Source organism: Aquarana catesbeiana, linkage group LG05 (genome assembly GCF_042186555.1).
Source record: "Aquarana catesbeiana isolate 2022-GZ linkage group LG05, ASM4218655v1, whole genome shotgun sequence".
In the NCBI taxonomy this organism is placed as follows: domain Eukaryota; kingdom Metazoa; phylum Chordata; class Amphibia; order Anura; family Ranidae; genus Aquarana; species Aquarana catesbeiana.
The window spans coordinates 231,889,638-231,917,342 of NC_133328.1; the positions used below are offsets into that span (position 1 = coordinate 231,889,638).

Below are 27,705 nucleotides of genomic sequence, written 5' to 3' on the forward strand. Positions count from 1 at the left end.
TATACCCGCTGTTTTTTTTTTTTTTTTTTCTACACCTGCAAGGGAAAAGGCATAACTAGCTCATTATGAGATACTTACCTTAGAACGAGGCACATCTCACATGGTCCACGCTGAGGGAGCTGACATTTCCCCTCGGCGTGTCTTCCGGGTATCGCGGCTCCGGCGCTGTGAGTGGCCAGAGCCGCGATGTCCTCACTCCCGTGCATGCGCGTGGGAGACTTCTGTCCGGCAAGCTCCGGAGTTTGCCGGGCTGTCTGCCGAGAATCCCCTGTGCGCATGCGCCGCTGCAGTCAGCGGCTCATTGCGAGGGGAATATCTCCTAAACCGTACAAGTTTAGGAGATATTTTTTTTACCTACAGGTAAGCCTTATTATAGGCTTACCTGTAGGTAAAAGTAAAAAAAAAAGGTATACAACCACTTTAAATCATTCATTTGTTATCAATAATAACATCTAGTTAACAACAATAATTTTTAGACAATAATTATGTTAAAAAATGCTATACCTGGCTCCAGCTGGGCTCCTCAACTTCTTCCAGGATGGAAGGCCCAGGTTGGTCCTCGGAAGCCTCAGCTGGGGTTGAGGGAAGGGTGGATGGAAGTGTAGAAAGTGATTCCCTGCCTTCAATCTGGTCTTCCAGAAAACGCATTCTGTTGTAGTACCACAGACTGGGTACATACACATCCTTTGCTGCTGCTCCTGATTTCATGGAAGCCTGGACCTTATTAAGTGGGTGGGTAGGAACCGCGCTGTGACCAGATTGTGAATGGATCTCTGAAGGATCACAGAAATAGTATAAGAAAAAACACAAACATAACTGTGTATGAATAAAAAATAATAAGTCAATAAAATAATAAAGTCCAAATGTGAATTCAAAAAAAGTACCATAAAGTGCAATGAAATGGGTAAATCCTTCCAATAACACCACGTGAGAAAAAATCCGCCACCAGATAAATTGAATGCTTACCAGTAGCAAGCTGGGAAACAGCTTATATATTCAGGCACACTATCGTAATGGCGTCCTATTAGGATCAACAATATGGAGAGAGGATACCAGAATAACCAGGCAGACAGGCACATCAGGGTAGCTCCATCCGAAAGATCAGTGTACAGGCAGCAGGGAGGACCCACAAAGAATAAAAACACGGCTCTCCATAGCGCAAATCAGTAAGTATGAACAGTTTATTAAATAAAGTATTGCACTTATGTAGATAGCAAAATGTAAAACCATGGATTAAAATATCAGCAGCCGGCCAGCCAACGAACACCTGTCTGAGACGAGACACACAGCGATGACGTCAGCTCATCAACCTTCTGACGTACGTTTCATCTTAGAAAGACGTCGTCTAAGGAATGGACCTTATTAAGCTCCTCTCCTTCCTATACGTGCTTCTCAAGCTACCAATTTTTTTATCCACAAACTCGATGTCTGCGTCAGGGACCTGCGTCTTCACAAATTGCAGCAGTTTCTCCAGCGATGCCTTCCTAGCTGGTTTATTTCGATATAAGGGGTTTTTAACCTCCCACAAATTTCTCATATCCCTGTATCTGTCTATGAACTGGCCCATGAATTCAGGGTCTTTGAATTGTTTCATATTTGCTGCAAGACAAAACACAAGACAAAAACACTAATATCTGGCTAAACTCTCCTAATCTTATCCCAATATAGGCCTCAATCTCGAATCAGTGTAGGCCACTGATGTCTCAAGTTAAAATGTTACCTACGCTAGAGCGTTTGGCGCTTCCGGTCCTCCTTCCTCCGCACACAGAACGTAGGTACGGCACACGTGTGTTAGCTTTATATACACTGTGCATGCGTGAAACTCTGCCCGCGTCGCCCACCCCTGACATTCTTTCTAGAATATTCCCTGCCCCTTCTCTTGCATCGCAGTGGGAGAGGAACATGACGGAGACACAGCAGGTGTGTAATAGCAGTAACAAGGAGGAAAGCCCGGAGCCAGAAATGTCACGATCCCGCAGGAGATTTAAGGCCTCAAATATGGCCTTTGTAGAGATGGTGGAGATGGTGGACATCTTGAAGTGGGCAGACTATGAAGGGAAGTATGGACTTTACCTAAACCCAAATGTGAGAAAGGCCAAGATCATGTCTAAAGTAGTCTGCACAGGAATTTTGGGGTACAACGATCCAAGGAACAATTGAGGAAACGCTGGTCAGACCTGAAATTGAGGGAGCAGGATCAGTACAGAAGGATCAAGAAACTGCTTCTAAAAAGTAAGTAGTTGTCGTGTGTCCCTATTATTATTATTACTTGCATGCTGCTCCATGTGCTTTTCTTTACTGTTGTACAGTTTTAAATGGCTACTTTCATGTTCGTGGGCACAGTAATCGGTCCCAGTAAACATTGTTCGTTTGCCAACTAAATACAATGTTTTTGGCAGATACAGGGTTAACTACATTTGGTCATGCTAATTTGTATTAAAAGAAGTTTAGGACATTGTTGTCTAGATGTGTTTGAATTGCAAACTTGATTCAGTGTAATGTAAGGAGAGGACACTCAGCAGCCATTTATACATCCGTTGAAGGAAACTGTGGTGTTAAAAAGAAAAAAATATATTAGTACTTTTGCACATAACATTGCAAGCAGATTAGACACAAACATTCTTGACCAACATCAGTATAACATTTATTTTAAGAAATATTTAAAGACAAAAAGATAAGGTCCACTTATCAGATTCCTCACCCCCTCTGATGGCCCATTGGAAAAATTTTAGGGGGGGAGGGTTATAAATGACCCCCAAAAAAAGCCTCTGGCACTCTGCCTGAATTTAAGGACAACAATAACATTTGGACACATTTTAGGGGGTGTTTAGGGTAAAGCACTACAATGGAGCTGACAAAATACATTGTTAAGTGACTAGGCTAGGTGTATATGGGCCCAGGATAGCATGCTGGGGAGGTTAGTGAAGGCAAATATGCATGTAGGCCAAAAAAGGAGCATTAAAAGCTTACAGCATGCATTGGCACAAAGGGGACATTCACAGCATATTACAATCATGGTAATTAGGGAATGATGAAAGAAATACAAAACATTAGCATACATGAAATACACAGAATATGATGTTAAAGGAGAAAACTTACCCTAATATAGTCCTTCTGTAGGACCTGAATGATGGCAGAACAGGTCTCTGGAATAATGATTCCCAGAGCCTGGGGGGGAGATGCCTGTCGAGAACTTGAGGTCCTGTAGACTTCCCCCTGTCGCCAAGTACCGCAACGTGGCGACTAGCCTCTGCTCGGGAGTGATTGCTTTCCGCATGCAGGTGTCCTGCTTCATAATATAAGGGGACAGCAAAGCCAACAGATGGTGAAAAATGGGGTCCGTCATCCGGAGAAAATTCCTGAAATCATCATGGTTATTCTCCTGGACCCCCTCGCAACAAAGGCATATGACAGAATTGGTTATGCTGGAGTAACCAGTTCTTCGTCCATGAACTCCTCCCCGCCCTGTTCATGGACTGGGCATGGGTCAATGCAAGAACCCCAACACCAAGCCCCCACACAGCATGAACTCTACAATGAGTACGTAACTGCAACATGGCCTCAAAATGGTCAGCTAATCAGAACGTACTAACAGAAAGGCCTGTGAAGAGTGAGCTGAAAATCAGAAACGAGCAGACAAGAACACACTGAAAAACAGATATGAACTGACTATATGCACTGAAAACCAGATACAAACCCACAAGCACAAACTGAAGAGCAGTAACGATCTGAAAAGCACGAGGCTGAAAAGCGCTAATCGTCTCTCACCAAACTTCTACTAACACGAAATAAACACAAGATTAGCAGAAGGAGCCCAAAGGGTGGTGCATTGGGTATTGAACTTCCCTTTTATAGTGCTGTCGAACGTGTTGTACGTCACCACGTTGTTGACTGTCGGAATTTGGTGTGACCGTGTGTATGCAAGACAAGCTTGAGCAGAATTCCATCAAAAAAACCATCCAAGGCTTTTCCGACGAAAATTCCGATCTGTGTACGTAGCATAAGTGTAGGTGGTTGGGAAGCCACTGTGGAACATTTGTTTTGGTGGTTTATCCAAGATGTACATATCCCTTACATTTATCATATATTCCCTTCTAGGAGAAACACCAACATTTAGTCTCTGTGATGGTATTTTGACCCTTCTAATGCAGTCAGCAATGGTCAGCGGTTGGAGTTTCTTCCAAAGGCTAAGGCCTTTGGCTGCCTTACATAGTTAGGTTGAAAAAAGACACAAGTCCATCCAGTTCAACCATACCTAACAACTGTTTTTTCATTTTCTCCATCAGCTCACCTCCCACAGTTATTACCTTTTGTTTCCACTTGACCCTGCCTTCTAGATTGTAAGCTCTAAGGAGCAGGGCCCTCTGATCCCTCCTGTATTGATTTGTATTGTAAGTGTACTGTCTGCCCTTATGTTGTAAAGTGCTGCGCAAACTGTTGGTGCTATATAAATTCTGTATAATAATTTCAGATCTTCCCCTCAGATTTACAGCGACTGCACCTCCCAGTGCACCCGTAGTGCAGAGCGGACCCGCCTCCAGCAAATCAACCCCAAAGTGTAGCTTGAATCACCTGGGCTCCTAATCTTCATTAAGGAGGTGCAGAAAAAGACTCTTCCTATAAGCTTTTTATGTCTGGAGGTGCATTATGGATAAATAGGCCAAAGAATCATCTGTGGGCATAAAAGATGTGGGATATTTGCGCACTGACTCTTCTCCAAAACTGAGCACGTTTAGGACATTTCCATAAAGTATGTAAGAATCTATCTCTCTGATTATTGCCTCCCAGCAGAGATCTGATGTTTGTAGGTATATCTTTTAAAGTTTAGTATGGACTCTGTACTACTGGGTCATTAGTTTATAACAAGATTCTTAGGTTCTTGTGTTAATGGAGGAGGTGTAAGATAGTTGGAGAAGCTTGTTTGTTTGATGGGAAGAAAGTGTCCATCTGATTTTTATTCTCCCACTCTGTATTGTGATAAATTGTGACCACTGAGGATAAGTGTAAAAGTAATTCATACATCACTGACAGTGTATGCTCGGGCTTTGTTTTCGGCACACAGCGGGTCTCCAAGGGGGGCAGTGAGTTCAAGGATCTCACAGGTGGCAGAGGTTTTGTAACAAAAAAAGTAGTTAATAGGCAACTGCCTAAACCAAAGTCTTTAATTATTTAGAATCTGAAGCTTTTCCTGGGCCGAGAACCTTAAACAGCAAATCTCTCTAAATCAAATGTAAATCTAAATTTAAACAGCAAATCTAAACCATAGAGCAGATAAAGGCCAGGGACTTACCTGGGCTGAATCATGGATAACCTCCTAGAGGTATTAGTGGGTAAGGACTTGAAGACAAGATCCCAGAACTATTAAGAGAGTTCCATTCATCTAATTTCTGATATGTTAGAGGGAATGTGGTTATGGTGTGGGGTTGTTTCCCTGGGTTTGGGCATGGCCCCTTAGTTCCAGTGGAGGGAAATTTTAAGACATCAGCATACCAAGACATTTTGGACAATTTCATGCTCCCAACTTTGTGGGAACAGTTGGGGATGGCTCCTTCCTGTTCCAAAATGACTGCGCACCACTAGCCACCACTAGAAAACGCCAGAAATTGAAAGACATACATTCCAACGTTTCAATGTCCTTTTGTTCCTAATTGACTCCTTTATCTCCCTGCCCAACTTCTCACCACCTTAGACACATTCCATAAACTCAGGTTTAGGAATGAACCCATCTAAATGCATTGCCATGCCGATTAATATTCCACATCCTTTACTGACTTCCATCAAAGACAGATTTGAGTTCTCTTGGAGCACGGGTACCCTGCAGTATCTAGGGATTCGCTTGGCCCCTTCTCTAAAACTAATGTATATGCATAATTACCCACAGGCTTTTTCCAACATTAAAAGGTTGCTCACCCAATGGTCTTCATATTGAATTTCCTTCTTGGGACGAATACAAGCTGTGAAAATGTCTATCCTACCAAAATTGCTATTCTTTTTTAGCTCTCTACCACTATATGTACCTCGTTCAACAATAAAGGTGATACAGGCTGAATTGCTCAGATTTATTTGGCAGAATAAGAAACCTCATTTGGGCTGTTTACTGATGTATAGGGCCAAAGCCAGGAGGGGCCTGGGTTGTCCGGACCTCTGGAAACACTTTCTGGCAGCAGGGCTGATACAATTAGCACAATGGCACTCTCCCCCAGCTCACATACCATGGCTCCAATTCGAAAGGATTTCGATAATGCCATTTTACCTTCCGGGCCTCCTATGGTCACGCTCTGTCAGCCCTTGAGTTATTGCACCACTAAACAGAATCATGAGCCAGTCCCTTTACCTTTGGACACTCTATAAAGAAAGGTTCGGGCTTCTCTCTAGACCTCCCAGATTGGCCTCCTATTTAGGTGACCCTAAGTTCCCTGTATCTTTCAACGCAGGTCTAGAATTTGCCAGTTGGACTACACACGGCCCGGTGACTTTGCTACAGGGCACCTCATTTTGCTCTTTTGAACACCTTCAACAAACTTATGCCTTCCTCAGCTCTGAATTTTATAAATATTTACAGATTTGCTACTTCTTTACAGACATCCTTACTCAGGATGGGGATGAGGCTAGGATACCATTTAAAAATCTATGTAAAGAGGGGTCTAGAGATAGGGGGAACATTTCAATCCTTTACCAACATCTCAATGACCACCATACTACTGCAAAGTCCATGGCAATGCTGGGCTAGGAGGTGGAAACTGGCCAAGAGCACTCTGCAGAAGATTGGATTGACATGGTCTCCAACATGCATAAGTGTACATGCTCTGTTGCCATTAAAGAGACTGTGTTTTTTTCTTTTTCTTTCTCAATAGAATAGGGATGGAAGCATGCATGCATGGAGAGCAAAATCTGACACAGACACTTATGTGTTACAATTTCCACTTTCCTTTCCCTTGTAACTAATTGGGCTATGATATAGGATAGGGTGTTGATCATGCATTCAATATTCCCGACATTGATACACATTTTCCATATCCTTTACACCTCAGTGCCATCTGATGGACTATCTTTGTGGACACCATGGTTCACTGTGGTTTTCTCTATCCCGGGAGCTGCGATGTGCACTGAGGGTCCCCCCTTCCCTCACAGTTTTGGGGGGTTGAGGCAGACTGTGCATCAACACCCCACTGCCAGCACTGGACATGCAACATTGACCTGTTGACGTTTTGGTGCCAGTGCTGTCGGCATTTACATCAGCGTTTACATGAGGGTAATGTAACTGCCGAATGTTTTTTCCATTCAGGGGTTAACGCCCACCCTCTAATCACTTGCGTGTGGTGTTGGTGGTTAACCGCAATCACCATTCAGTATATATTTTCCCTTCAGTGGGGATGGGCTGATTGTTCAGCTCTTAGCTCTAGGTATACCATTCACTCTTTGCATCATGTTTGATGCTGCAACACAAGGTAACTCCTGTGATAGTTTCCCCTTTTCTCCATTTTCCCCTGTTGTATTTCTTTTGGTGAATTAGTTTGTTCATACACATTTACATCTGTCCCTTATTGGTTGGACCTATCTTTCACATTATGCATACTTTTTGCACTTTGTTTGTATATCTGGGCTCAAACTCTCCACCAATACTGGTCTTTTACTCTCTCACTCACTGGATCCCTAGTACATTTAATACAATAATTATTTACCACTTAGCACTACCCAAATTTTCTTTCTTTTTATGTTTACTCCCAGATGCCCCTACTTATGTACAACATGCCATCTGCTGTTCCATGGGGATTTCATTCCTGGGTACATCTGTTCTGTATATCTTTGCGGTTTATACCGCCTCAGCTCCCGGGAGAGACGCTGTGCGCAGTTTATCTTCGGTGCTCACGACTATATGTTACATCCATAGTCATTGTGTAAGCATGAGGAGAGGTTTCAGCTCTATTATCCTCTGCCTATATAATATTTATATATTTTTAACTAACCTCTTTATTTTGAGAGTGTTTATTTATCTTCATTTTTTAGACATTCTCCTTGCATCTTCTCCTGATGAATGCATATAATTCCATGAAACACATTAAGCTTTTAGATGCTACATTCAGATGTTTACAATGCACTTTCAGATGCTACATTCAGATGTGTAGAACATGGATTCTTAATCTATTCTTACTAATGTTTGGATGGTTTCTGCCTACATTAATCATGTTGGTTTCTATTATATATGAGAACATGGATTGATGAATTTTGCATATTGCAAGCCCTGTACCATTACCATGTTTATTCACTTGTAAATATAGCAACTTATTTGTTGTTATTTATTTTATACTTGTATGTGTGCCATGAGTATGTGCATTGTTATGTGGAATAAATACATTGTTATCAGTACACAGTGTCCTTGTTGCATTCCTGCTGCATGCTTCATTTAAAGTCCCAACCTTTCTCTTTTTGCTATATTAATAGGGGTGGAGGCAATTGACTATACTTTTCTTATGCCTCATTTAAAGTCCCAAAAAGGTTTTTTTTTTTCTCGAGACTGTGGTTAAGCTTCATACCGGGTGGTACTACACCCCAGTTAAGATACATAGAATTTACCCATCTATCCCGGAAACATGCTTTAAGGGATGTGGTGAAAGGGGTACACTCCTTCATACATTTTGGAGCTGTACAGCTCTATGGTCTCTATGGCAATAGACCTCTATGAAGGTGTTGCAGATAACAGGCACATCTATAACATTGACCTACCAGATGCGTATCTTGTGTGCGGATCTCCCAGAGGTCTCACCCCCTTGTCAAAAATTGACTCACACACTATTTAGCGCTATTCACTGGGCTATAGCTCTTAACTTGTGGTCCCCATCGGTTCCATGGTCCCAGGTGCTTCTCCAAATGGAATCTAATAAAATCATGGAGAGGATACATCATACTCTTATGGACTCCATGCACATTTTTGACTGCAAATGGGACTCTTGGTCAGCCTATTAGGTAACCACCATGGTCAAGACTCCTCCCTATCTAGCTCTGCTACCTGTGTTAGAACCACTCATAAGAATTGTGCTTCCTATCAGTATTCCCACTCTCTTAACAAATTTGATAGCATAGTTTTCGGTAAGATGCCAAGCCATCCTATATGCAGATGTAATATTGTTTATCCACACTTTGTTATTCTTGGTCTTTTTTTCTGTTAATGTTATAATTTCTTTTTTTTTTTTTCAAAAGTTTTTATTGAGATATAAAAACCGAAAATATTGAAAAAAACATTTGTAAGAACATTTTACAGAATATTATTTGGTGAGTAAGGTAACAATCTAGGGGTTGTAGACATATATACCAGAGTGGGATAACTACTGTAAAGGAGATGTACATAACACGACCAGGCAATAGTGATCATCAAAAGGAGATACCTGGATGGATCTGTTTACAATATCTGTTTACAGTAAAACCCTGGGTTTGCAGGATGAAGCAAAGGGGAACAACAGGAGGTGGGAGGGGTGGTTGGGGTGGAGTAGAGGGGAGGGAGGTATAATAGGTAATGTGACTTAAAGTGAGAAAAGAGGGGGGGCACCATGACCAGTTTGAGGTGGGTTTCTTCGCACTGTTGGTAGAGATAGATGGAACTGTTGGGTAGATAACCTGTGGAGAGACTCGTGTTGCAGGTTGTGTCTAGATGGAGCTAAAGACCACTGGTTGTGGGTTTTCCATTGGGGGAGTCCATGTCCCCTGGATTTGAAGGTAGAGTTGCTGTAATATGAGAACGTATATTGATCGAGGTCAGCTAGTTCTTCTGGAGAGAGTGCTGAGAGCATGAAGGTTTGCCACCTGGAAAAGATGCGAGAGCTGGATTTTTCATGTTTGAAGTCGGTGTTGAGTCGGTTTTTAAATAGTAGGAGAAGGAGCTCTCGTTTGATTTGAGCGGTAATAGGAGAATGTGATGAAGTCCAGTGTTTCAATATGATCCTCCGTGCAAGTAGGAGACAGATCAAAGACCAGTCTTTGTGGGAGGGTTTTTTTTGGAGATTCCACTGGTTTTCGTATTTGTAGTTTGGGACCATGGCAGTAGTTGAGGGTCCCAGTGACCAAAGATGAGCAGCAGCGGGTCCTTAGGTAGCTTTAGTAGGGTAACTTCGAAAATGTAAGATAGGACCTGGTCCCAAAAGATGGATATGAAGGAACATGTCCAGAAGCGATGTGTCAGGGATGGCCTCGGTTGTAATTTCTTATTTTAATACTATGTAGAGAGATGCTTACCAAAAAAACCTGTAGCTTGCTTCTTTTATGGAATTTTTATTTTATTTTTATATCTATATCACTCTCTATGTAATTGCTCAAATACCACAAAAAAAGTTTGTAAATAAAAAAAAAAAAAAAGAAAATGGAAACTATTGTGGCTACCACATCTAATGACTGAAAATATAATACTTTTTTATTCTTCGTTTTAAACGTCATTTATTCTTGTTTTTTTATTACATTCCTACAAGCAAGTAGACCTTCTATTTATAATGAATCTACCCCTAAATACTACTTTACTAATTCTCTCAACTTATTAGACACTACTCACCATATGACACCAAGCCAATACAACATTTAAGAGAAATGAACAATGTATAGCCTCAAATAAAAGTCATATTGGGGGGGCATGGCTAGCCGCGGACTGAGATGGCCGCTTAATGCCTCAGCTCCACTCAGCCAAAGGACAAACAGCAACATCCCGCACGTAATATTAGCTCATCCCCCCTCTCTGCTTTACTGGAGGGAAGCGGAACCATCAGGTACTCGATTTGTATGTCCAGGAGTGGACAAACTGGCCTACATCAGCCCCGCCGCCTCACAGATTACTTCAAGAGAGCAGACATGCTGATGACCCAAGATGGCGCCGGCGTGACACCACACAGTTCTCTGACTGAGTCTGGGAGCTCTCTAGAACACAGCACTGATGAGATGGACAGCTCAATCCCCACAGAAGAATCCTCTCAGCCCTCGCCTACTGACAGAGGTAAGAGAGCTGTACAATCTCCAGCCCTCTCACCCACCAAGCTCCTCTGCTTAAGAAGCAGCACTGGGATACCCCAGCCACTACAGGCCCTGATCTGCCACACAAACTGACTCCCTAGCTGCACTGCCTGCATCTGACTAGCCAGCCTCTGAGCATACACTCAAGCTCATGCTGTTATCACTACAACATGACATCCGTAATGAATTAAGATCATCGATCTCTATACTTCACTCTAGAATTGATCAAGTAAAAGACCGCACAGATGATACTGAAAAACAGCTCACTGAGCACACTATAACGAAATGGCAGATGCCCATGATCACCACAGTGAGGAAATTCAATATCTGCAAGCCAAAGTCGTGGATTTAGAAGATCATTCGAGGAGGAATAACATTAAATTTAGAGGGGTACCAGAGTCGGTTAAACCCCCACATCTGATCCCCTACATACAACAACTATTCCTCACACTTATACCTCAACTGTGCCAAAATGACATGATCATTGACCGAGCACATCGACTCGTCAAACCCAACCACCTCCCTGCATCTGTGCCTAGAGATGTCTTCGCACGCATCCATTTTTTCCAAATAAAAGAAAAGATCATGGCGGCTGCCAGATCCACCTCTCCGCTTCCTGATCCTTACTCCTCTGTGTCCCTATACGCTGACATCTTGGCTGCCACTGCTCAAAAAAGAAGAGAGTGGGGGCGTGGCTTGGATGGCTTCCGCAGCGGACGTGTCTCCTTAGAGCTCCTGACCAGATCCGCCTGCAAACAGCTAAAAGCAGCTAAAAAGCACCGAAAACATGGGTAAACCTCGCAAGGCTAAAGACCCGGAACCCAGGGGACATGCCACAAGATCCTCTTCGGCTCCCCCGCCCCTCATTACGGAGTACTTTGGCCTCGGAGCTCCGGCAGGACACCACGAGGCCAAGATGGCGCCAGCGCCGGCTCCACCGTCATATGCAGCGGCCCTCTCCTCCTCTCCTCCGCGGCTCTCTCCGGGAAAGCGAACGGACAGGTATGCCTCTGAGGGCGATTTGCTACCCGATCGCCCACCGCTCCCACCTACTAGCACCCAGGCCGGCCTTATGCTATCCCACATGGGTGACACACTTGGCAGCCTGTCTCAGCCGTTTCCTCCCTGCCTATTGGGGCCTACACCGACGCTAAGTGCAGGCCAAGCCTCTCCTTTGTGGGAATCCTCAGCCCAGGAATGGGACCCAAGTTCCCTGCCACAGAGACCCCAGGCTACAAGGGACAAGTCATCATCCTCATCCCTGCAGCACAAGGAATCTAATATGGCGGCAAGGCCTCCCTCACCGCAGCGGCCTGAAGAGCTGCAGGGAGCTTATACACATGTAGCTCACGCAGCTCAAGTGCACGCAGGACAGTCTAATTTCAAGACCCCTCCACATGCACTACAGAGGGGGCCTTCCCCACTGGACACTTCTTCCATTACTATGAAGGAACCACATGCCCATATCACAATGGACCCTGACCCTGAACCTGATGCATGCACTTCCTGGAGGGATTATGTCCGTTGCATGCCCACGAAACAGGACTTTCGTATGCTCATCCAAGAGGTACGTGACACATGTAGATCTGAAATTAACATGCTCCGCACGGATTTACACCACCTGTCTGCTAAGGTCCATTCTATAGAAGAAGAAGCATACGATACAAGGATGGAAGTCACTCATATACATGATCAATTATCCACGCAAGCTTCGGCACTTAGAGAGTTTCAACGCCATCTCGAGGATCTTGACAATAGAGGCAGACGCAACAACATTAGAGTCCGTGGCCTCCCAGAAGCGACCCATGACGAGGACTTGCAAGTCACACTGCAAGCTATCTTCAACAACGTTCTGGGTCGCCCGGAAAATCAAAGAGTCAAGCTGGACAGAGCCCATCGCGCTCTTCGCCCCCGAGGGCCAGGCCCAAGACCAAGAGATGTAATCTGCAGGGTCCATAACTACGCCCTAAAGATATAATGAGAAAAGCGCGCAACATGCGTACCATTGATTTCGATGGAGCCCCTATACAGCTGTACCCGGACTTGTCTTGGATCACTCTTCAGCAAAGACGCTCCCTACAGCCACTCCTTACAACACTAAAGGAACATGACTTTCGCTACCACTGGGGTTTCCCCTTTAGCCTCACAGCAAAGAAAGATGAGAGATCCACCACACTGCGATACCCGGAAGACCTCCACTCGTTCTGTAAGGACTTGGACATTCCGGTTCCCCCCACACCCAGGTGGGACCCCCTACCCACTCCACCACTTCGTCCGGAGCCCTGGGTTCAGGTGAACGGGAGAAAACGACAGAGGCCACATCCCAACAGCCCCTCGGCAAATACTTACCAGAGATGACTTTCCTTTTCTTTTTTTTTTGCTTTTTCTTTTTGCTGACCAAAAAGCTCCACATCAGGATAAGTTACTAGCAGAGATGTTACGAATACTGCTTAGCATGCTGAAAGCTCAGGAAATAAGCTGTTTTTCTTGTTTTTTCCACAGAGGGCTAGTCCCTAAGTTTTACTTTTTCAATTCCACTAGGTGGAAATACGGGTTAAAGATTTAGCACTTATGCAACTTTAAGGTACAAGATTATTGCTGATATGCTACAGTTATGTTCCACCTCTCACAAATTATCAATGGGGTCCCCCCTCTCTCCCCTTCTCCCCCTTCCCTTCAATCTCGTTATCCTGGCCCTTCCCCCCCCCCTCACCTCACACTTACCCTTTCCCACCCCCTCCTTCCCCTCCCTGTCCTCCCATCCTCTACCCCACTAGAATGTACTATCATAGGTACCTAATGGCCCTTGCCCATCCCAGGGTTTCTAAAGAATTACTGGACAGGGCTGATGGGTTTGTACCCTACCAACACTTCCAATATTGGGGCGGTAGGCCCATCACTGAGCATAAACAGCATTAGTTGAGTTTATCTGCTACCTTGGTCTACATCACATGGTTATCTGGTTACTAACTGTTAAAAGAAAGTTCTTCTTTATTTTGCTGCTCCATTACGGTGTGCTGCATATTTACTTAACTACAGGCGGATCTGGGAGGGGATAGCGGCCATTTTGGGACTGTCCTATCCTCCCCCGGGAGACCTTCGAATGGCTTCCCCTATAACCCCTGTGGAGAGTAATGTTTTCATTCCCCACGTGGGGGGGGCCCTCCGAGGGTTTCCAACCCACCACTCTGTTTGAGTGGGTTAAACTTCATTTGGTTACTACTTGTTTTTATACTAACCTTTGTTTTTTTCTTCTTTGTCGTCCACTTCTCCTTTTATTCTTTTACCCCTGGTTTCTCTCTTCTCTGTTTCCCTGTAATCTGGTGTACTGTGGGTGCCCCCCGCCTCTGGAGCCCAGACCTAGCCCGTAGGAGCATGTTCCTGGTTGGGTATGTACCTTATTTGAAAGTCCACTCGATTATCCTCCCCTGCATCCAAGCGTATTCCACTCATCTTGGTAAGCTAAAGCTTCTTATATTTTTACCACCCAATGATTGACATATTATCATTAAATGTGAAAGGTCTCAATTCCAACACCAAACGAAGCTTAGCCCTAAGGGAATTTAGAAGATCTAAAGCTGACATTATTTTCACTCAGGAAACACATCTCACTAAGACTGATAATATGGCATTCGCCACTAAGTATTACTCCCAGATATACCTTGCTTCTAATCCTCGTAAACGAGCAGGTGTGGCTATTTTATTCAAAAAAGACTCCCCTTTCAAATTACAATCACTAATTTCGGACCCCCTAGGACACTATATCATCCTGGGAGGCACGTGGAAAAATGCTGACCTTACACTTTGTAATATATACGCCCCTAACACTAACCAAACCTCCTTTCTATCTAAAGTGTATAAACGACTATTTGCATTTCCCCATCAGTACCTGGTCATTGGCGGAGACTTTAACCTGACCTTCTCCTCTTGCCTAGACAGGCACTCTCTCGGACAGAGACAGGTCCCCAAGGCCCTCGAGAGACGGTGCTCTCTCTTCCGCCAATTGACCAGGAAATATGCCCTGTTTGACTGTTGGAGAACTGCAAACCCTTCAGCTAAACAATTCACTTTTTACTCCCACCCGCACAAGTCCCACTCACGCATAGATTATTTTTTTGTAAACGCCCCAACCCTGAGAGCTCATGAGAACTCAGACATACAAGCCATCTCATGGTCGGATCATGCCCCAATAACCCTGTCTCTGGCATTATCCCCGGGAACCCTTCGTACATGTCACTGGCGACTGAATGATTTTTTGCTTAAACATGACCCTTCCGGGGAGGACCTGGAAAAAACAATGAAATTATATTTTGCAGAAAACAGTTCACCAGAGATCTCCATTGCTACTCTCTGGGAGGGTCACAAAGCGGTCCTCAGGGGCCAATGTATCTCGTTATCCACGGCGCTGAAGAGGAATGCTAACACGGCTCGCATAGCCCTACTGGCTAAGCTTAAACAACTGGAAGCAAGGTTGCTCTCCTCTCCGTCCTTAAAAACCCTTAGAGAGATTGTACAGGTACGGGCCGGCCTTAGTGATATAGACGTGGGTAAAATTGAGAAGGCGCTAATACGATTACGACAAACCTACTATGACAAGGCAAACAAACCACACACACTATTAGCTAAACAACTGCGGGACAAACTCGCGACTACCTCCATTACCCATCTTAACGATCGAATGGGCACTCCCCAAACACATCCCACCAAGATTGCCCAGATTTTCCATGATTACTATTCGACCCTGTATAATAATCCGGACGTTCCACACAACCCTCCCCCACAAGATCTATCCCAAAGAATCTATTCCTATTTAGAAGAGTGCGACACACCGAGACTCACCCCCTCCGCCTTGACCACACTAAATTCCCCCATTACAGAGGAAGAGATTACAGACACAATTAAATCGCTCCCAAACAACAAAGCCCCAGGCCCTGATGGGCTTCCATATCAGTACTACAAAACTTTCTTACCGCACCTACTCCCCCATATGACAACACTGTTTAATTCATTTCTGTCTGAGACACCCATACCACGAGATATGCAAAACTCCAACCTCACGCTGATTCCCAAGCCTGGCAAAGATCATAGCTTGCCTTCAAATTATACACCTATTGCGCTACTTAACGCTGATCTTAAAATCTTTACGAAATTATTAGCTAATAGATTAAACAATTTCATGCCATCACTGATCCATAAAGACCAGGTAGGCTTCATACCCATGAGGCAAGCAGGGAACAATACCCGCAAGGTTATTGACCTGGTAGAGGTAGCAAACAGGACCAAAGTAGAGGCATTACTGCTCAGCCTCGATGCAGAAAAAGCTTTTGACAGGCTAAGTTGGCCTTTCCTGTTTGCTGCCCTACGGCGAGCCGGAATTACGGGGCCCTTCTTGCGAGCCATTCATCATTTATATTCATCCCCATCAGCCATGGTGCGTACTCAACACGCAACTTCCAACACCTTTTCGATTTCAAATGGGACGCGACAGGGATGCCCGCTCTCACCGCTCCTTTATGCCCTCTGCATAGAACCCTTAGCTGCCCATATCAGGGAAAACTCAAATATACATGGCATCCCAGTTCGAACCAGAGACTTTAAAATCTCCCTATACGCCGATGACGTTCTCCTTACACTCACGCAACCCCACATCTCCTTGCCGAATCTACATATGGAACTAGATAGATACAGTGACTTATCGGGATATAAGATAAACAACTCTAAAACAGAGGCCCTCCTTATTAATATGCCTCCCCAAACACAAGCGGCCCTTGCGCAAGCATTTACTTACTCCTGGAAAACTTCCTCCTTAAAATACCTAGGAGTCCACCTCACGACCACATACGATTCCTTATATAAAGCCAACTTCCCCCACATATATGCCACTATTAGAGCCTCACTGAATAAATGGAAACCCCTAAAATTGTCCCTTTTTGGACGATTAGCTACCCTTAAAATGATGATCCTACCTCAACTGCTATACTTATTTGAGACACTTCCGATACCTATCCCAGCCACACACCTAAAGAGACTGCAGGGCGACCTGATTAATTTTTTCTGGAACTACAAGGGACACCGGATTGCTAAATCGGTTCTCTATGCCCCCCGCAACCAAGGAGGCCTAGCGTTCCCTAACATAATCAAATATTACCTGACAGCTCAACTACGCCCTGTAGCCTCTTGGTGTACCTTGCACGCCTACAATCGTTGGACACAAATTGAAAAGCTATGGTTAGCCCCTATACATCCGAACTCACTATTGTGGAGTTCTGATGTGGCTTCTGAAAACTTGCAGTTGCTGGGACCAATGTCCCTCCTACATCAGCTATGGAGGCGAGCAAAATCGGCACATCCCCTTACCACCCCTTCCTCACCGGTCACGTCCTTCTTATTTACCCCCAACATCCCGGATAGTCTGACCTCCCAGATGTCCCATTTCTGGATGGAAAGGAACCTATTCCGCTATGGCCAACTGATAGACCCTAAGACCCGCATTTTAAGGACATTTCAAGATTTGCAAAAAGAATTTGATATTCCCAAACAGGCCTTCTTCAGCTACTTACAAATACGACACTATGCACAATCTTTAGTCCCTGACCTCCATTTCTCCCCGCTAACTGATTTTGAAAAGCTGTGCTTGGAGAGCTCATCCCCTAAAGGCATGATTTCCCAAACCTATCAGCTCCTAACGCGTGATTTCTCACCAGAGGGTCCCCGACATGCATACATGGGTAAATGGGAGCGAGCCTTGGGTGCAAACCTTCCTCTCCACATATGGCAACTCATTTGGTCTCAAGCCACCAAAAGCTCTATGTGTACGCTATATAAAGAGAACCAATACAAGATTTTGTTCCATTGGTATCGGACCCCTGACTTGCTCCACTCCATGTATCCATTGACTGACTCTCGCTGCTGGCGGTGCCATAAGGATAGGGGAACGCTATACCACATTTATTGGACATGCCCCCTGATTGTACCATATTGGGAGTTGGTGCACTCTCTCCTGGAGGCCATCCTTGGTCCGGGGGTGCCTTTCGACCCGAAGGTTTTTGTACTAGGTCTCCCACCAATCTCCCTCTCTAAAAGATCCAAAAAACTTCTATCACATATATTAACAGCCGCACGCTGTCTGGTGGCATTAAAATGGAAACAGAGGGAACCACCTTCGATGCCGGAACTGCACTCTAGGATCAGGGAGGTCAAAAGGATGGAATATCTCACGGCCTCCTTAAATGACAAACTTGAAAAACATAACCAAGTATGGGAACTATGGGTCCTTTTTGAAAACCCCATAACTTAATCTGCCATGCGACGGCCTTAGGGGGCTTGGTTTTTCCCTCTGGTGAGGGGGTACTGGGCTCCTGGGATGGGGTACGATCCCACTGCCTTCATCCTCTTTTCCTACTTCCCCTACCCAAGTCTACTTATCCCACCCTGGACTCTCCACTAACCCCCCTTCCTCTCAATTCTTCTCAATAATTTCTATTCCTACACTTTTTTCTATTAATTCTTATTCTTTTTTTTTTTTTTTTTTGGTTTCTTATTCTTTTTCCTTTTTCTGTTAAGATGTACAAGGTATACAACCAGTGGTATAAATCTAGAGTCAGTCCACCTGTTATAATTTTTCACCCTCTTATCTAACATTCAGACAAGATATGTACATTGACTCTAACTCCATGTTACGACTGTTATCAGAGCTGGGCTCTCCTCTGGAAATGACTACGGCACCTTATTATGTATTACCTTGTACTTTAATTTTCTATATGTGTTCTATTATGAAAAACTTAATAAAAATTGTCAATTTTCAAAAAAAAAAAGAAGAGAGTTCTTGCAAACCACCACAACCCTCAGGAAAAACAACATCCCATACAAATGGGGCTTTCCTACCAAGCTGGTAGTCACGCACCAGAACCAGAGTACCACCATTTTCACTCCCAAAGATGGTATCAAGCGCATGCTCAACTGGGGCCTGATCACCACTCCACCACCTGAACCAATGCCTCAGCGGCCCCCACCAACTTTGTCTACTTCAGGTCCCAGGCGCCATGCTCCTGCTTCCACCCACAGATAAAGAATACCTACCTTACTCCAGCAAGTGCCCCCTGGAAAAAATTTTGTGCAATTTAACCTGCACTACTTTACCTCATCTCTGTCCCTGATGAGCGTACCACTATGTACACTCCGTACTCTTTTCCCCAGAGGAAAAAAGTGCCAAGCACTTGGAAGACACTTTGCTGCGTCTTTTGTTTTTCTTTTGTTTCTTTTTTGTTTGTACCATTCTAAGTTCATAACTTACCATCATTTCTTACAGGTTTTATCAACTGTTTCATAGGTGTATTTGTCTACAGTTAGAGTATTAACTCAGTTTAACCAATGTGACTCCCTCTTACAGGTCTACCCCCTCATAACCGCCCCCATACATACTCACTAACAGGGTGCAGCCCACTTCTTCCCCTACCTCCACTGGCTATCCACCTCCCGATATGTCGATCACCTTCAAATCCATTAACGCAAAGGGCCTAAACTCCCCTTACAAAATAAGTTTATTGTGGAAAGAAGCTTTAGCACACACCTCTGACATATTATGTGTACAGGAAACCCATTTTGCATCCATCAAACCCCTTCCTGTTCCCATAAACAATAACCTCACTGTTACTTCGCCAACGCCACCAAAAAAAAAGCAGGTGTTATGCTTGCTGTACCCTCCACAGTCTCATTCCGACCAGTCCACACAGACATAGACCCGGATGGCAGATTCATAATCTTAAATGCCACTATCAATAACCAAACCATCACCATTGCTAACATTTACTCCTCCAATACAAATCAACACCGCTTCTACAAATCACTATTGAAAAAGCTGGAACCCTTCAAACAAGGACCCCTGATCATTTTCGGAGAATTCAACCAAATTGTTGCCTCGCTAGACACCTCCAACCCTGCCCGCAAAAGCTCCACCTCTCTCGCCTCCCTGCTACAATCAGAAGACCTTTATGATCCCTGGAGGTGTCATCATGGCACCGAAAGAGATTATACCTTTTTTTCCAACACGCAACAAACCTATTCTCGGATAGATCTCTTTTTGACTGACAAGCATACCCTGCAAATGGTCCAAGATACTAAAATTGGCCTCATCACGTGGTCCGACCATGCACCCATATCAATGAGGCTGTTCCCAGCACTAACAAACAAAAACAATACTATCTGGAGGCTAAACACTAGGGATGAGCTGAACACCCCCCTGTTCGGTTTGCACCAGAACTTGCGAACAGGCAAAAAATTTGCTCGAACACACGAACACCGTTAAAGTCTATGGGTTACGAACATGAATAATCAAAAGTGCTCATTTTAAAGGCTTATATGCAAGTTATTGTCATAAAAAGTGTTTGGGGACCTGGGTCCAGCCCCAGGGGACATGGATCAATGCAAAAAAAAGTTTTAAAAATGGCCGTTTTTTTCGGGAGCAGTGATTTTAATAATGCTTTGAGTGAAACAATAAAAGTGTAATATTCCTTTAAATTTCGTACCTGGGGGGTGTCTATAGTATGCCTGTAAAGGGGCGCATGTTTCCCATGTTTAGAACAGTCTGACAGCAAAATGACATTTCAAAGGAAAAAAAGTCATTTAAAACTACACGCGGCTATTAATGAATTGCCGGTCCGAAAAGACACATAAAAGTTCATTGATAAAAACGGCATGGGAATTCCCCACAGGGGAACCTAGACCAAAATTTAAAAAAAAAAATGGCGTGGGGTCCCCCTCAAAATCTATACCAGACCCTTCAGGTCTGGTATGGATTTTAAGGGGAACCCCGTGCCAAAATTAAAAAAAATTGCCGTGGAGTCCCCCCAAAAATCCATACCAGACCCTTATCCAAGCACGCAACCTGGCAGGTCGCAGGAAAAGAGGAGGGCGAGAGAGCGCCCCCCCTCCTGAACTGTACCAGGCCACATGCCTTCAACATTGGAAGGGTGCTTTGGGGTAGCCCCCCAAAACAAAATGTCCCCATGTTGATGGGGACAAGGGCCTCATCCCCACAACCCTTGCCCGGTGGTTGTGGGGGTCTGCGGGCGGGGGGGCTTATCGGAATCTGGAAGCCCCCTTTAACAAGGGGACCCCCAGATCCTGGCCCTCCCCCCTGCCTGAAATGGTAAGGGGGTACAAATGTTCGGTGAACTGGCGAACAGCCGATGTTCGAGTCGAACATGAGTTCGACTTGAACTCAAAGCTCATCCCTACTGAACACCTCTATTATTGCACGCCAGTTCTACCAAAAACAGATTCTATCCGAGTTACAACAATGTTTCACCACAAATGAAGGATCAGTGGATAACCCCACCTTACTATGGAATGCCCACAAGGCCTACATTAGAGGCCTTGTGGGCATTCAAGTTAGGCGCCCACGAAAAGAAACAATATAATTCCATCACAAACAAACTTCCTGGATAAAGTACGTACTCTCAAACGAGCTAATAAACCCCAACCCTCCCCTCTGCTCACCTCTGAACTGCAAGCAGCTAGACAAGCCCTCAGTGATCACCTCCACACTAACTTCGACTATCACCTCAAACGCCTCTGCTTACAAATCTATTCTGATCACAACAAACCTGGAGCATACCTAGCTAAACAACTCAAACGCAAAATAATACAATCTAAAATCCCGTTCCTTACAGACCACCATGGTACAAAACATATCACCCCTAAAGACATTGTGGACCAATTTGGTTCTTATTACTCCAAATTATATAATCTCACCAGCACTAGCTCGGCCTTACCTCCCTCATCCTCTGATATAGATGATTTCCTCACCAACCTTCACCTCCCCACTCTCTCACAAGAACAAATCCTCCAGCTTTCCTCCCCGTTCTCCCCATTGGAAGTTGCAGCAGCCATCAACGTCCTTCCACTGCATAAGGCCCCAGGCCCTGATGGGTTTAATAATGAATATTATAAAACGTTCTCTGATCTCCTTACCCCCTACCTATGCCACTCTTTCAATTCTATCGCAAACACAGGCTGCATTCCACCAGAATCCATCCAAGCTGCCATTGTCACCATCCCAAAACCGGGTAAACCGACTGACCAGCCTGCCAGCTACAGACCCATTTCCCTACTAAACACTGATACCAAGCTATTTGCCAAACTCCTGGCCACACGACTATCTGACATCAAAGCGCAACTAATTCATATCGACCAGGTGGGTTTTGTGGCTGGCAGGCAGGCCTCAGACAGCACTCGTAGATTCATCGACCGGATACAATGGGTGGAACATCATCAAATGCCTTCTCTGCTCATCTCCCTTGATGCAGAGAAGGCGTTTGATAGAGTGGATTGGTCCTACCTAACTGCTGTCCTCCATAAATTTGGCTTTACCGGGACCATTCTACAGGCAATGCTCGACCTCTACACCTCCCCCAGCGCTAGAGTACTGACTTCCGGGCTATCTCAGACCCTTTCTATATCTCCAATGGGACACGTCAGGGATGCCCACTCTCACCTCTGATATTCGCCCTTGTCATGGAACCCCTTACCCAATCAATTAAAAGCAACCCGCTTATCTGAGGAATAGAAGTGGCACAAGAAACACACATAATTGGACTATACGCGGATGATGTTATCATCTCCCTAACCTACCCTGTCACCTCACTTCCCGCACTACACAACACCCTGGATATATTCAGCTAAATTTCTCCATATAAAATTAACTTTTCCAAATCCAGCATGCTAGGCATAGGACTGGACCAACAAGTCAAACAAGCTGTTACCAACTGCACCTCCTTCTCGTGGATGCCTAACTCCACCCTTAAATACCTGGGCATACAACTGACCACACCCTCATCAAACATACGTTATCTCAACCTTAGTGATCTCACTGCCAAACTACAAATAACTGTACAAGACCTCAAACTCCCAACTGCCTCCTGGGCAGGCAGAATCGCCCTTGCTAAAATGTTCCTTCTACCCCATGTCCTATATATATTCTGAACCCTCCCCATACCCTTCCTTAGACAACAAATAGTACAATTGCAAACCATAATTAACACATTCATATGGGGCGGCAGATGTTCTCGACTCAAAAGCACCGCTCTCTGCAAACGGGTTACTGCTGGTGGGATGGGAGCGCCGGACTTAGCGGGCTACTATAAAACTATACTTGACCAGGCCAAAACCTGGTGGAACACTGCTCAACGAAACACATGGTTACAAATAGAGCAAGCAGCACTCACCTCCCACTCCAAACTGATCCTGTGTGCCCTCCTACTGCAACATCACGAGCCCCACTCATTCCTGGACACAATTAATGCCACCATCCGGGTATGGAAGGCCACCATACAAACCTCCAAGGGTATCCGACCAACCCTGCTCCAGCATATACCACTGACAGCTCTCCACATCCTCACCCCTGACATCAATGTCTCTGAATGGACAGCCATGGGCATCCCCAATATCAGAATCCTCTATCAGGGTTCCATTCTCGAATCGTTCCATACTCTCCAAACCACCTTTCACATAGATCATAAAGACTTTTTCAAATACCTTAGAACACGATCGATTCTCTCTAAAATACAGTGGTCGAAAAGCCTACTTACATTGCACATGCTGACATTTTTCAATCTTACCTCATCCCACCAATGAGGAATTTCATTTTGCTACAAACTCCTCACCGAAACCTGCCCAACATTCAAATCCCCCACGGTGCTAAAATGGGAACACTTACTACAACGCACCTACACTCCCCAACAATGGCATCGCTCACTTCAAATTCTCCAAATGCCTACTTCATTGGGAAACAGTCCAAAAAATATACCACAACTGGTACTTCACACCAATCAAACTTGCCCACATATACCCAACTACAAGCAATCTGTGCTGGAGAAACTGTGGATCCCTGGGTACCCCACTCCACATATGGTGGGACTGCTCCATCCTAAATACACTATGGTCTATGCTCTCCAAACTTCTCCTCTCCATATTATCAGTTCCTGTACACCTGACTCCACAAATGGTACTATTAGGCCTTGACTTGGAATCTTGGCCTCGACCCTCATTGAATATTATCTCCCATGTTCTTATTGCTACACGCTTAGCCCTAGCCAAAAACTGGAAATCCCCTCTACCCTCCTCCAGTGTGGAAATAATCACACTCCTAAATAACCACTGCCTGATGGAATTCATGCACGCCAAAGCCCACCTCCAAATTCCTAGCTTCCAAACTGGGACCTTTGGCTTAAACACCCTAAATTCAAACCCCCTATGAACGATCTCCCACACAACTGACACCCCTTTCCCATCAGCATCCGATTGATGTAACCCTGTTTACCTGTCTTGCTCCTCTCAGTTAATACAATGTTTACTATTACTGTTACCTACTATAACCCATAGCTATACTATATGTGTTGCATTATATCAATAGCAAGAGTTTTTTTTTGTTTTGTTTCTTAGTTAATACCATTATACATATGCACTTACGATATAGAACTCCAGAGACCCTCATCTGGGTCAGAGGCAGGCCGCGTACTAACGTTCAACCAAGAACCTGCTAACAGTGAGTACCCAGATGGGGTGACAGGTTCTACCTCCTATTGAGGCCATTTACTACTATTCCATGAGAAGCCTGCATATTTGAAGCATTGTTTAACCCTTGACCTTCTATCTTTTGTTATCACTTTGTATATCTAACATGCTGTACTCACTGTAACTTACCTTATACTATACATTATGAAAACCAATAAAAAACTATGGTTAAAAAAAAAGTCATATTAGAACTTTTTTATTTTATGTTAGTTTATTCATTTTAGTTTCACCTAAAAAGTGAAAAGGGGAACCATCCAACTAGGTCATAGAAGTTGTCACCATCCCTGGGACAGAGAAATAAAAATACCCCCTCAAAAGGTTGGTGGGACTTTAACGGCAACAGAGTAGTAAAAAACAATTTTATTTGGTACAGAAATACAGAATACAAAATAAAGAAATATAAATGTACATAAAGTAATATATTACAAAAAAAGGCTAAAAAGATATACTGGTATGCAATAGTAAAGATACTAGTGTGGTCTTCCAGATTTAAGGAAAAAAAATCTTAAATCTGGATCCTATTATGTAGTGTGACTCTTCCCACAAGTTTACCCTGATGAAGGGACCTTCTGTTCAGTCCCGAAACGCGTAGGTCCACGTGGAAGACCGCACTAGTATCTTTACTATTGCATACCAATATATCTTCTTAGCCTTTTTTTGTTATATATTACTTTATGTATATTTCTATTTCTTTATTTTGTATTCTGTATTTTTGTACCAAATAAAATTGTTTTTCACTACTCTGTTGCCGTTAAAGTCCCACCAACCTTTTGAGGGGGTATTTTTATTTCCCTAGTTTCACCTAAAAAGTCAGCTCTCTGTTCGAAGGCAATCTTATAAAGCAGTATTCAGAGGACATTGGTGTTCTTTCCTACTAAACTTGTACATAATTCTGTCTTTATGAAATATCGTCTAGAAATAAAGAGCTGTGCAAATTAGAAAAAAGAAATCCCAGGATTTACCACTAGACTGCCAAAAAGGATTATAAACTAGAACAACACAAAATAAATATGGCATTCAGCAATAAAGCACATGCACTACAGTTTGAGACCACAGTCTTTAGATCAATTACCCTCCTATGCTCTTAGTGCTAGGACTACACTATTACTGATAGCTGCCAGTTGTTACTAAAGATCAGCAACCAGTCTTCATGGTTTCTGATTTTGTGATCACTATGTGAGATCTTATGCGGGGATCACATGAACCTTTTCTTGTGGGTAAACAGACCTATATTGCTCAAAAGGTCAATTTATTTATTTTTCTGTGCATAGAAAAATAAATTTCAAAGGCAAATATCTTTTTATTGATTTTCAAAAAAGACAGAAGTATAAAAAAAATATAGAGATTCATAAGAAAACATAGCCACATAAACATGTATGAAAATGAGGCCTCAAGGGCAAAAATACAATAGGTGAGTATACTTAGACAATACACAATCAAGCAGTATATAAAATATATGACAAAACAATATATATTACCCAAACCCATTGTCCCGTAATGAAGACAAAAAGGTAATTGCACACAGGTTATAACAGGAGCGTGGGCCCAAGGCAGCAAAAACACACAAATTAATATATCATGACAAGGGATGAGCCGAACACCCCCGGTTTGGTTCGCATCCAGAACATGCGAACAGGCAAAAAATTTGTTTGAACGCGCGAACACCATTAAAGTCCATGGGACACGAACATGAATAATCAAAAGTGCTCATTTTAAAGGCTTATATGCAAGTTATTGTTATAAAAAGTGTTTGTCCTGCCCCAGGGGACATGTATCAGTGCAAAAAAAAGATTTAAAAACGGACGTTTTTCGCAGTGATTTTAATAAAGCTTAAAGTGAAACAATAAAAGTGAAATATTCCTTTAAAATTCATACCTGGGGGGTGTCTATAGTATGCCTGTAAAGTGGCGTTTTTTTCTTATGTTTAGAACAGTCTGAGAGCAAAATTTCATTTCTAAAGGAAAAAAAAGTCATGAAGTAATAGTGGTGTTGGCTATAGTGAATTTCTATGGGAGAAATCAAAAGTGTTAATTTTAAGGGTTAATATGCAAGTTATTGTCATAAAAAAGTGTTTGGGGACCTGGGTCCTGCCCCAGGGGACATGTATCAGTGCAAAAATTTTTTTAAAAACAGCCGTTTTTTCTGGAGCAGTGATTTTAATACTGCTTAAAGTGAAACAATAAAAGTGTAATATTCCTTTAAATTTTGTACCTGGGGGGTGTCTATAGTATGCCTGTAAAGGGGCGCATGTTTCCCGTATTTAGAACAGTCTGACAGCAAAATGTAATTTCTAAAGTAAAAAAAGTAATTTAAAACTACTTGTGGCTATAATGAATTGTCGGCCTGACAATACACATAAAAGTTCATTGATAAAAATGACATGGAATTTCCCCACAGGGGAACCCCGAACCAAGATTAAAAAAAAATGGGTGGTGGTCCCCCTAAAATCCATACCAGGTCCTTCAGGTCTGGTATGGATATTAAGGGAAACCCTGTGCCAAAATAAAAAAAATGGCATGGGATCCCCCTAAATTCCATACCAGGCCCTTCAGGTCTGGTATAGATATTAATGAATTTTTTTTTTTTTTTTTTTAATGGCATGGGGGTCCCCCTCAAAATCCATACCAGACCCTTCAGATTTTAAGGGGAACCCCGTGCCAAAATAAAAAAAAAATGGAGTGGGGCCCCCCAAAAATCCATACCAGACCCTTTTCCGAGCATGCAACCTGGCAGGCCGCAGGAAAAGATGGTGGGGATGAGAGAGCATCCCCCCCCTCCTGAACCGTACCAGGCCACATGCCCTCAAGATTGGGAGGGTGCTTTGGGGTAGCCCCCCAAAGCACCTTGTCCCCATGTTGATGGGGAGAAGGGAAAAAGATGAAAAGAGAAGAAACTAATAAAGGACTTGTCAAAAACCGTCTCTTGTGTTTTTTAACCTTTTTGACACTTTTTTTGTGCCAGGGCCTGGTACGGTTCAGGAGGGGGGACGCTCTCTCGTCTCCCCCTCTTTTCCTGTGGCCTGCCAGGTTGCATGTTCGGATAAGGGTCTAGTATGGATTTTTAGGGGGACCCCACGCCATTTTTTAAAAAAATTTTGGTGCAGGGTTCCCCTTAAAATCCATACCAGACCTGAAGGGTCTGGTA

At 43.8% G+C, this 27,705-nt stretch overlaps 1 protein-coding gene across 1 annotated transcript in view; it reads left to right on the forward strand.

Annotated features, from left to right (window-relative positions):
* Window positions 1-12,984: 12,984 nt before the first annotated feature.
* Window positions 12,985-27,705, forward strand: part of LOC141145983 (uncharacterized) — a 52,077-nt gene continuing 37,356 nt past the window's right edge. The window contains exons 1-4 of the mRNA XM_073632767.1: window positions 12,985-13,232; window positions 18,635-18,732; window positions 21,660-22,183; window positions 24,430-24,532. Of these exons, the coding sequence (XP_073488868.1) occupies window positions 12,985-13,232; window positions 18,635-18,732; window positions 21,660-22,183; window positions 24,430-24,532 (973 nt within the window). The remainder of the gene's footprint in view (window positions 13,233-18,634; window positions 18,733-21,659; window positions 22,184-24,429; window positions 24,533-27,705) is intronic.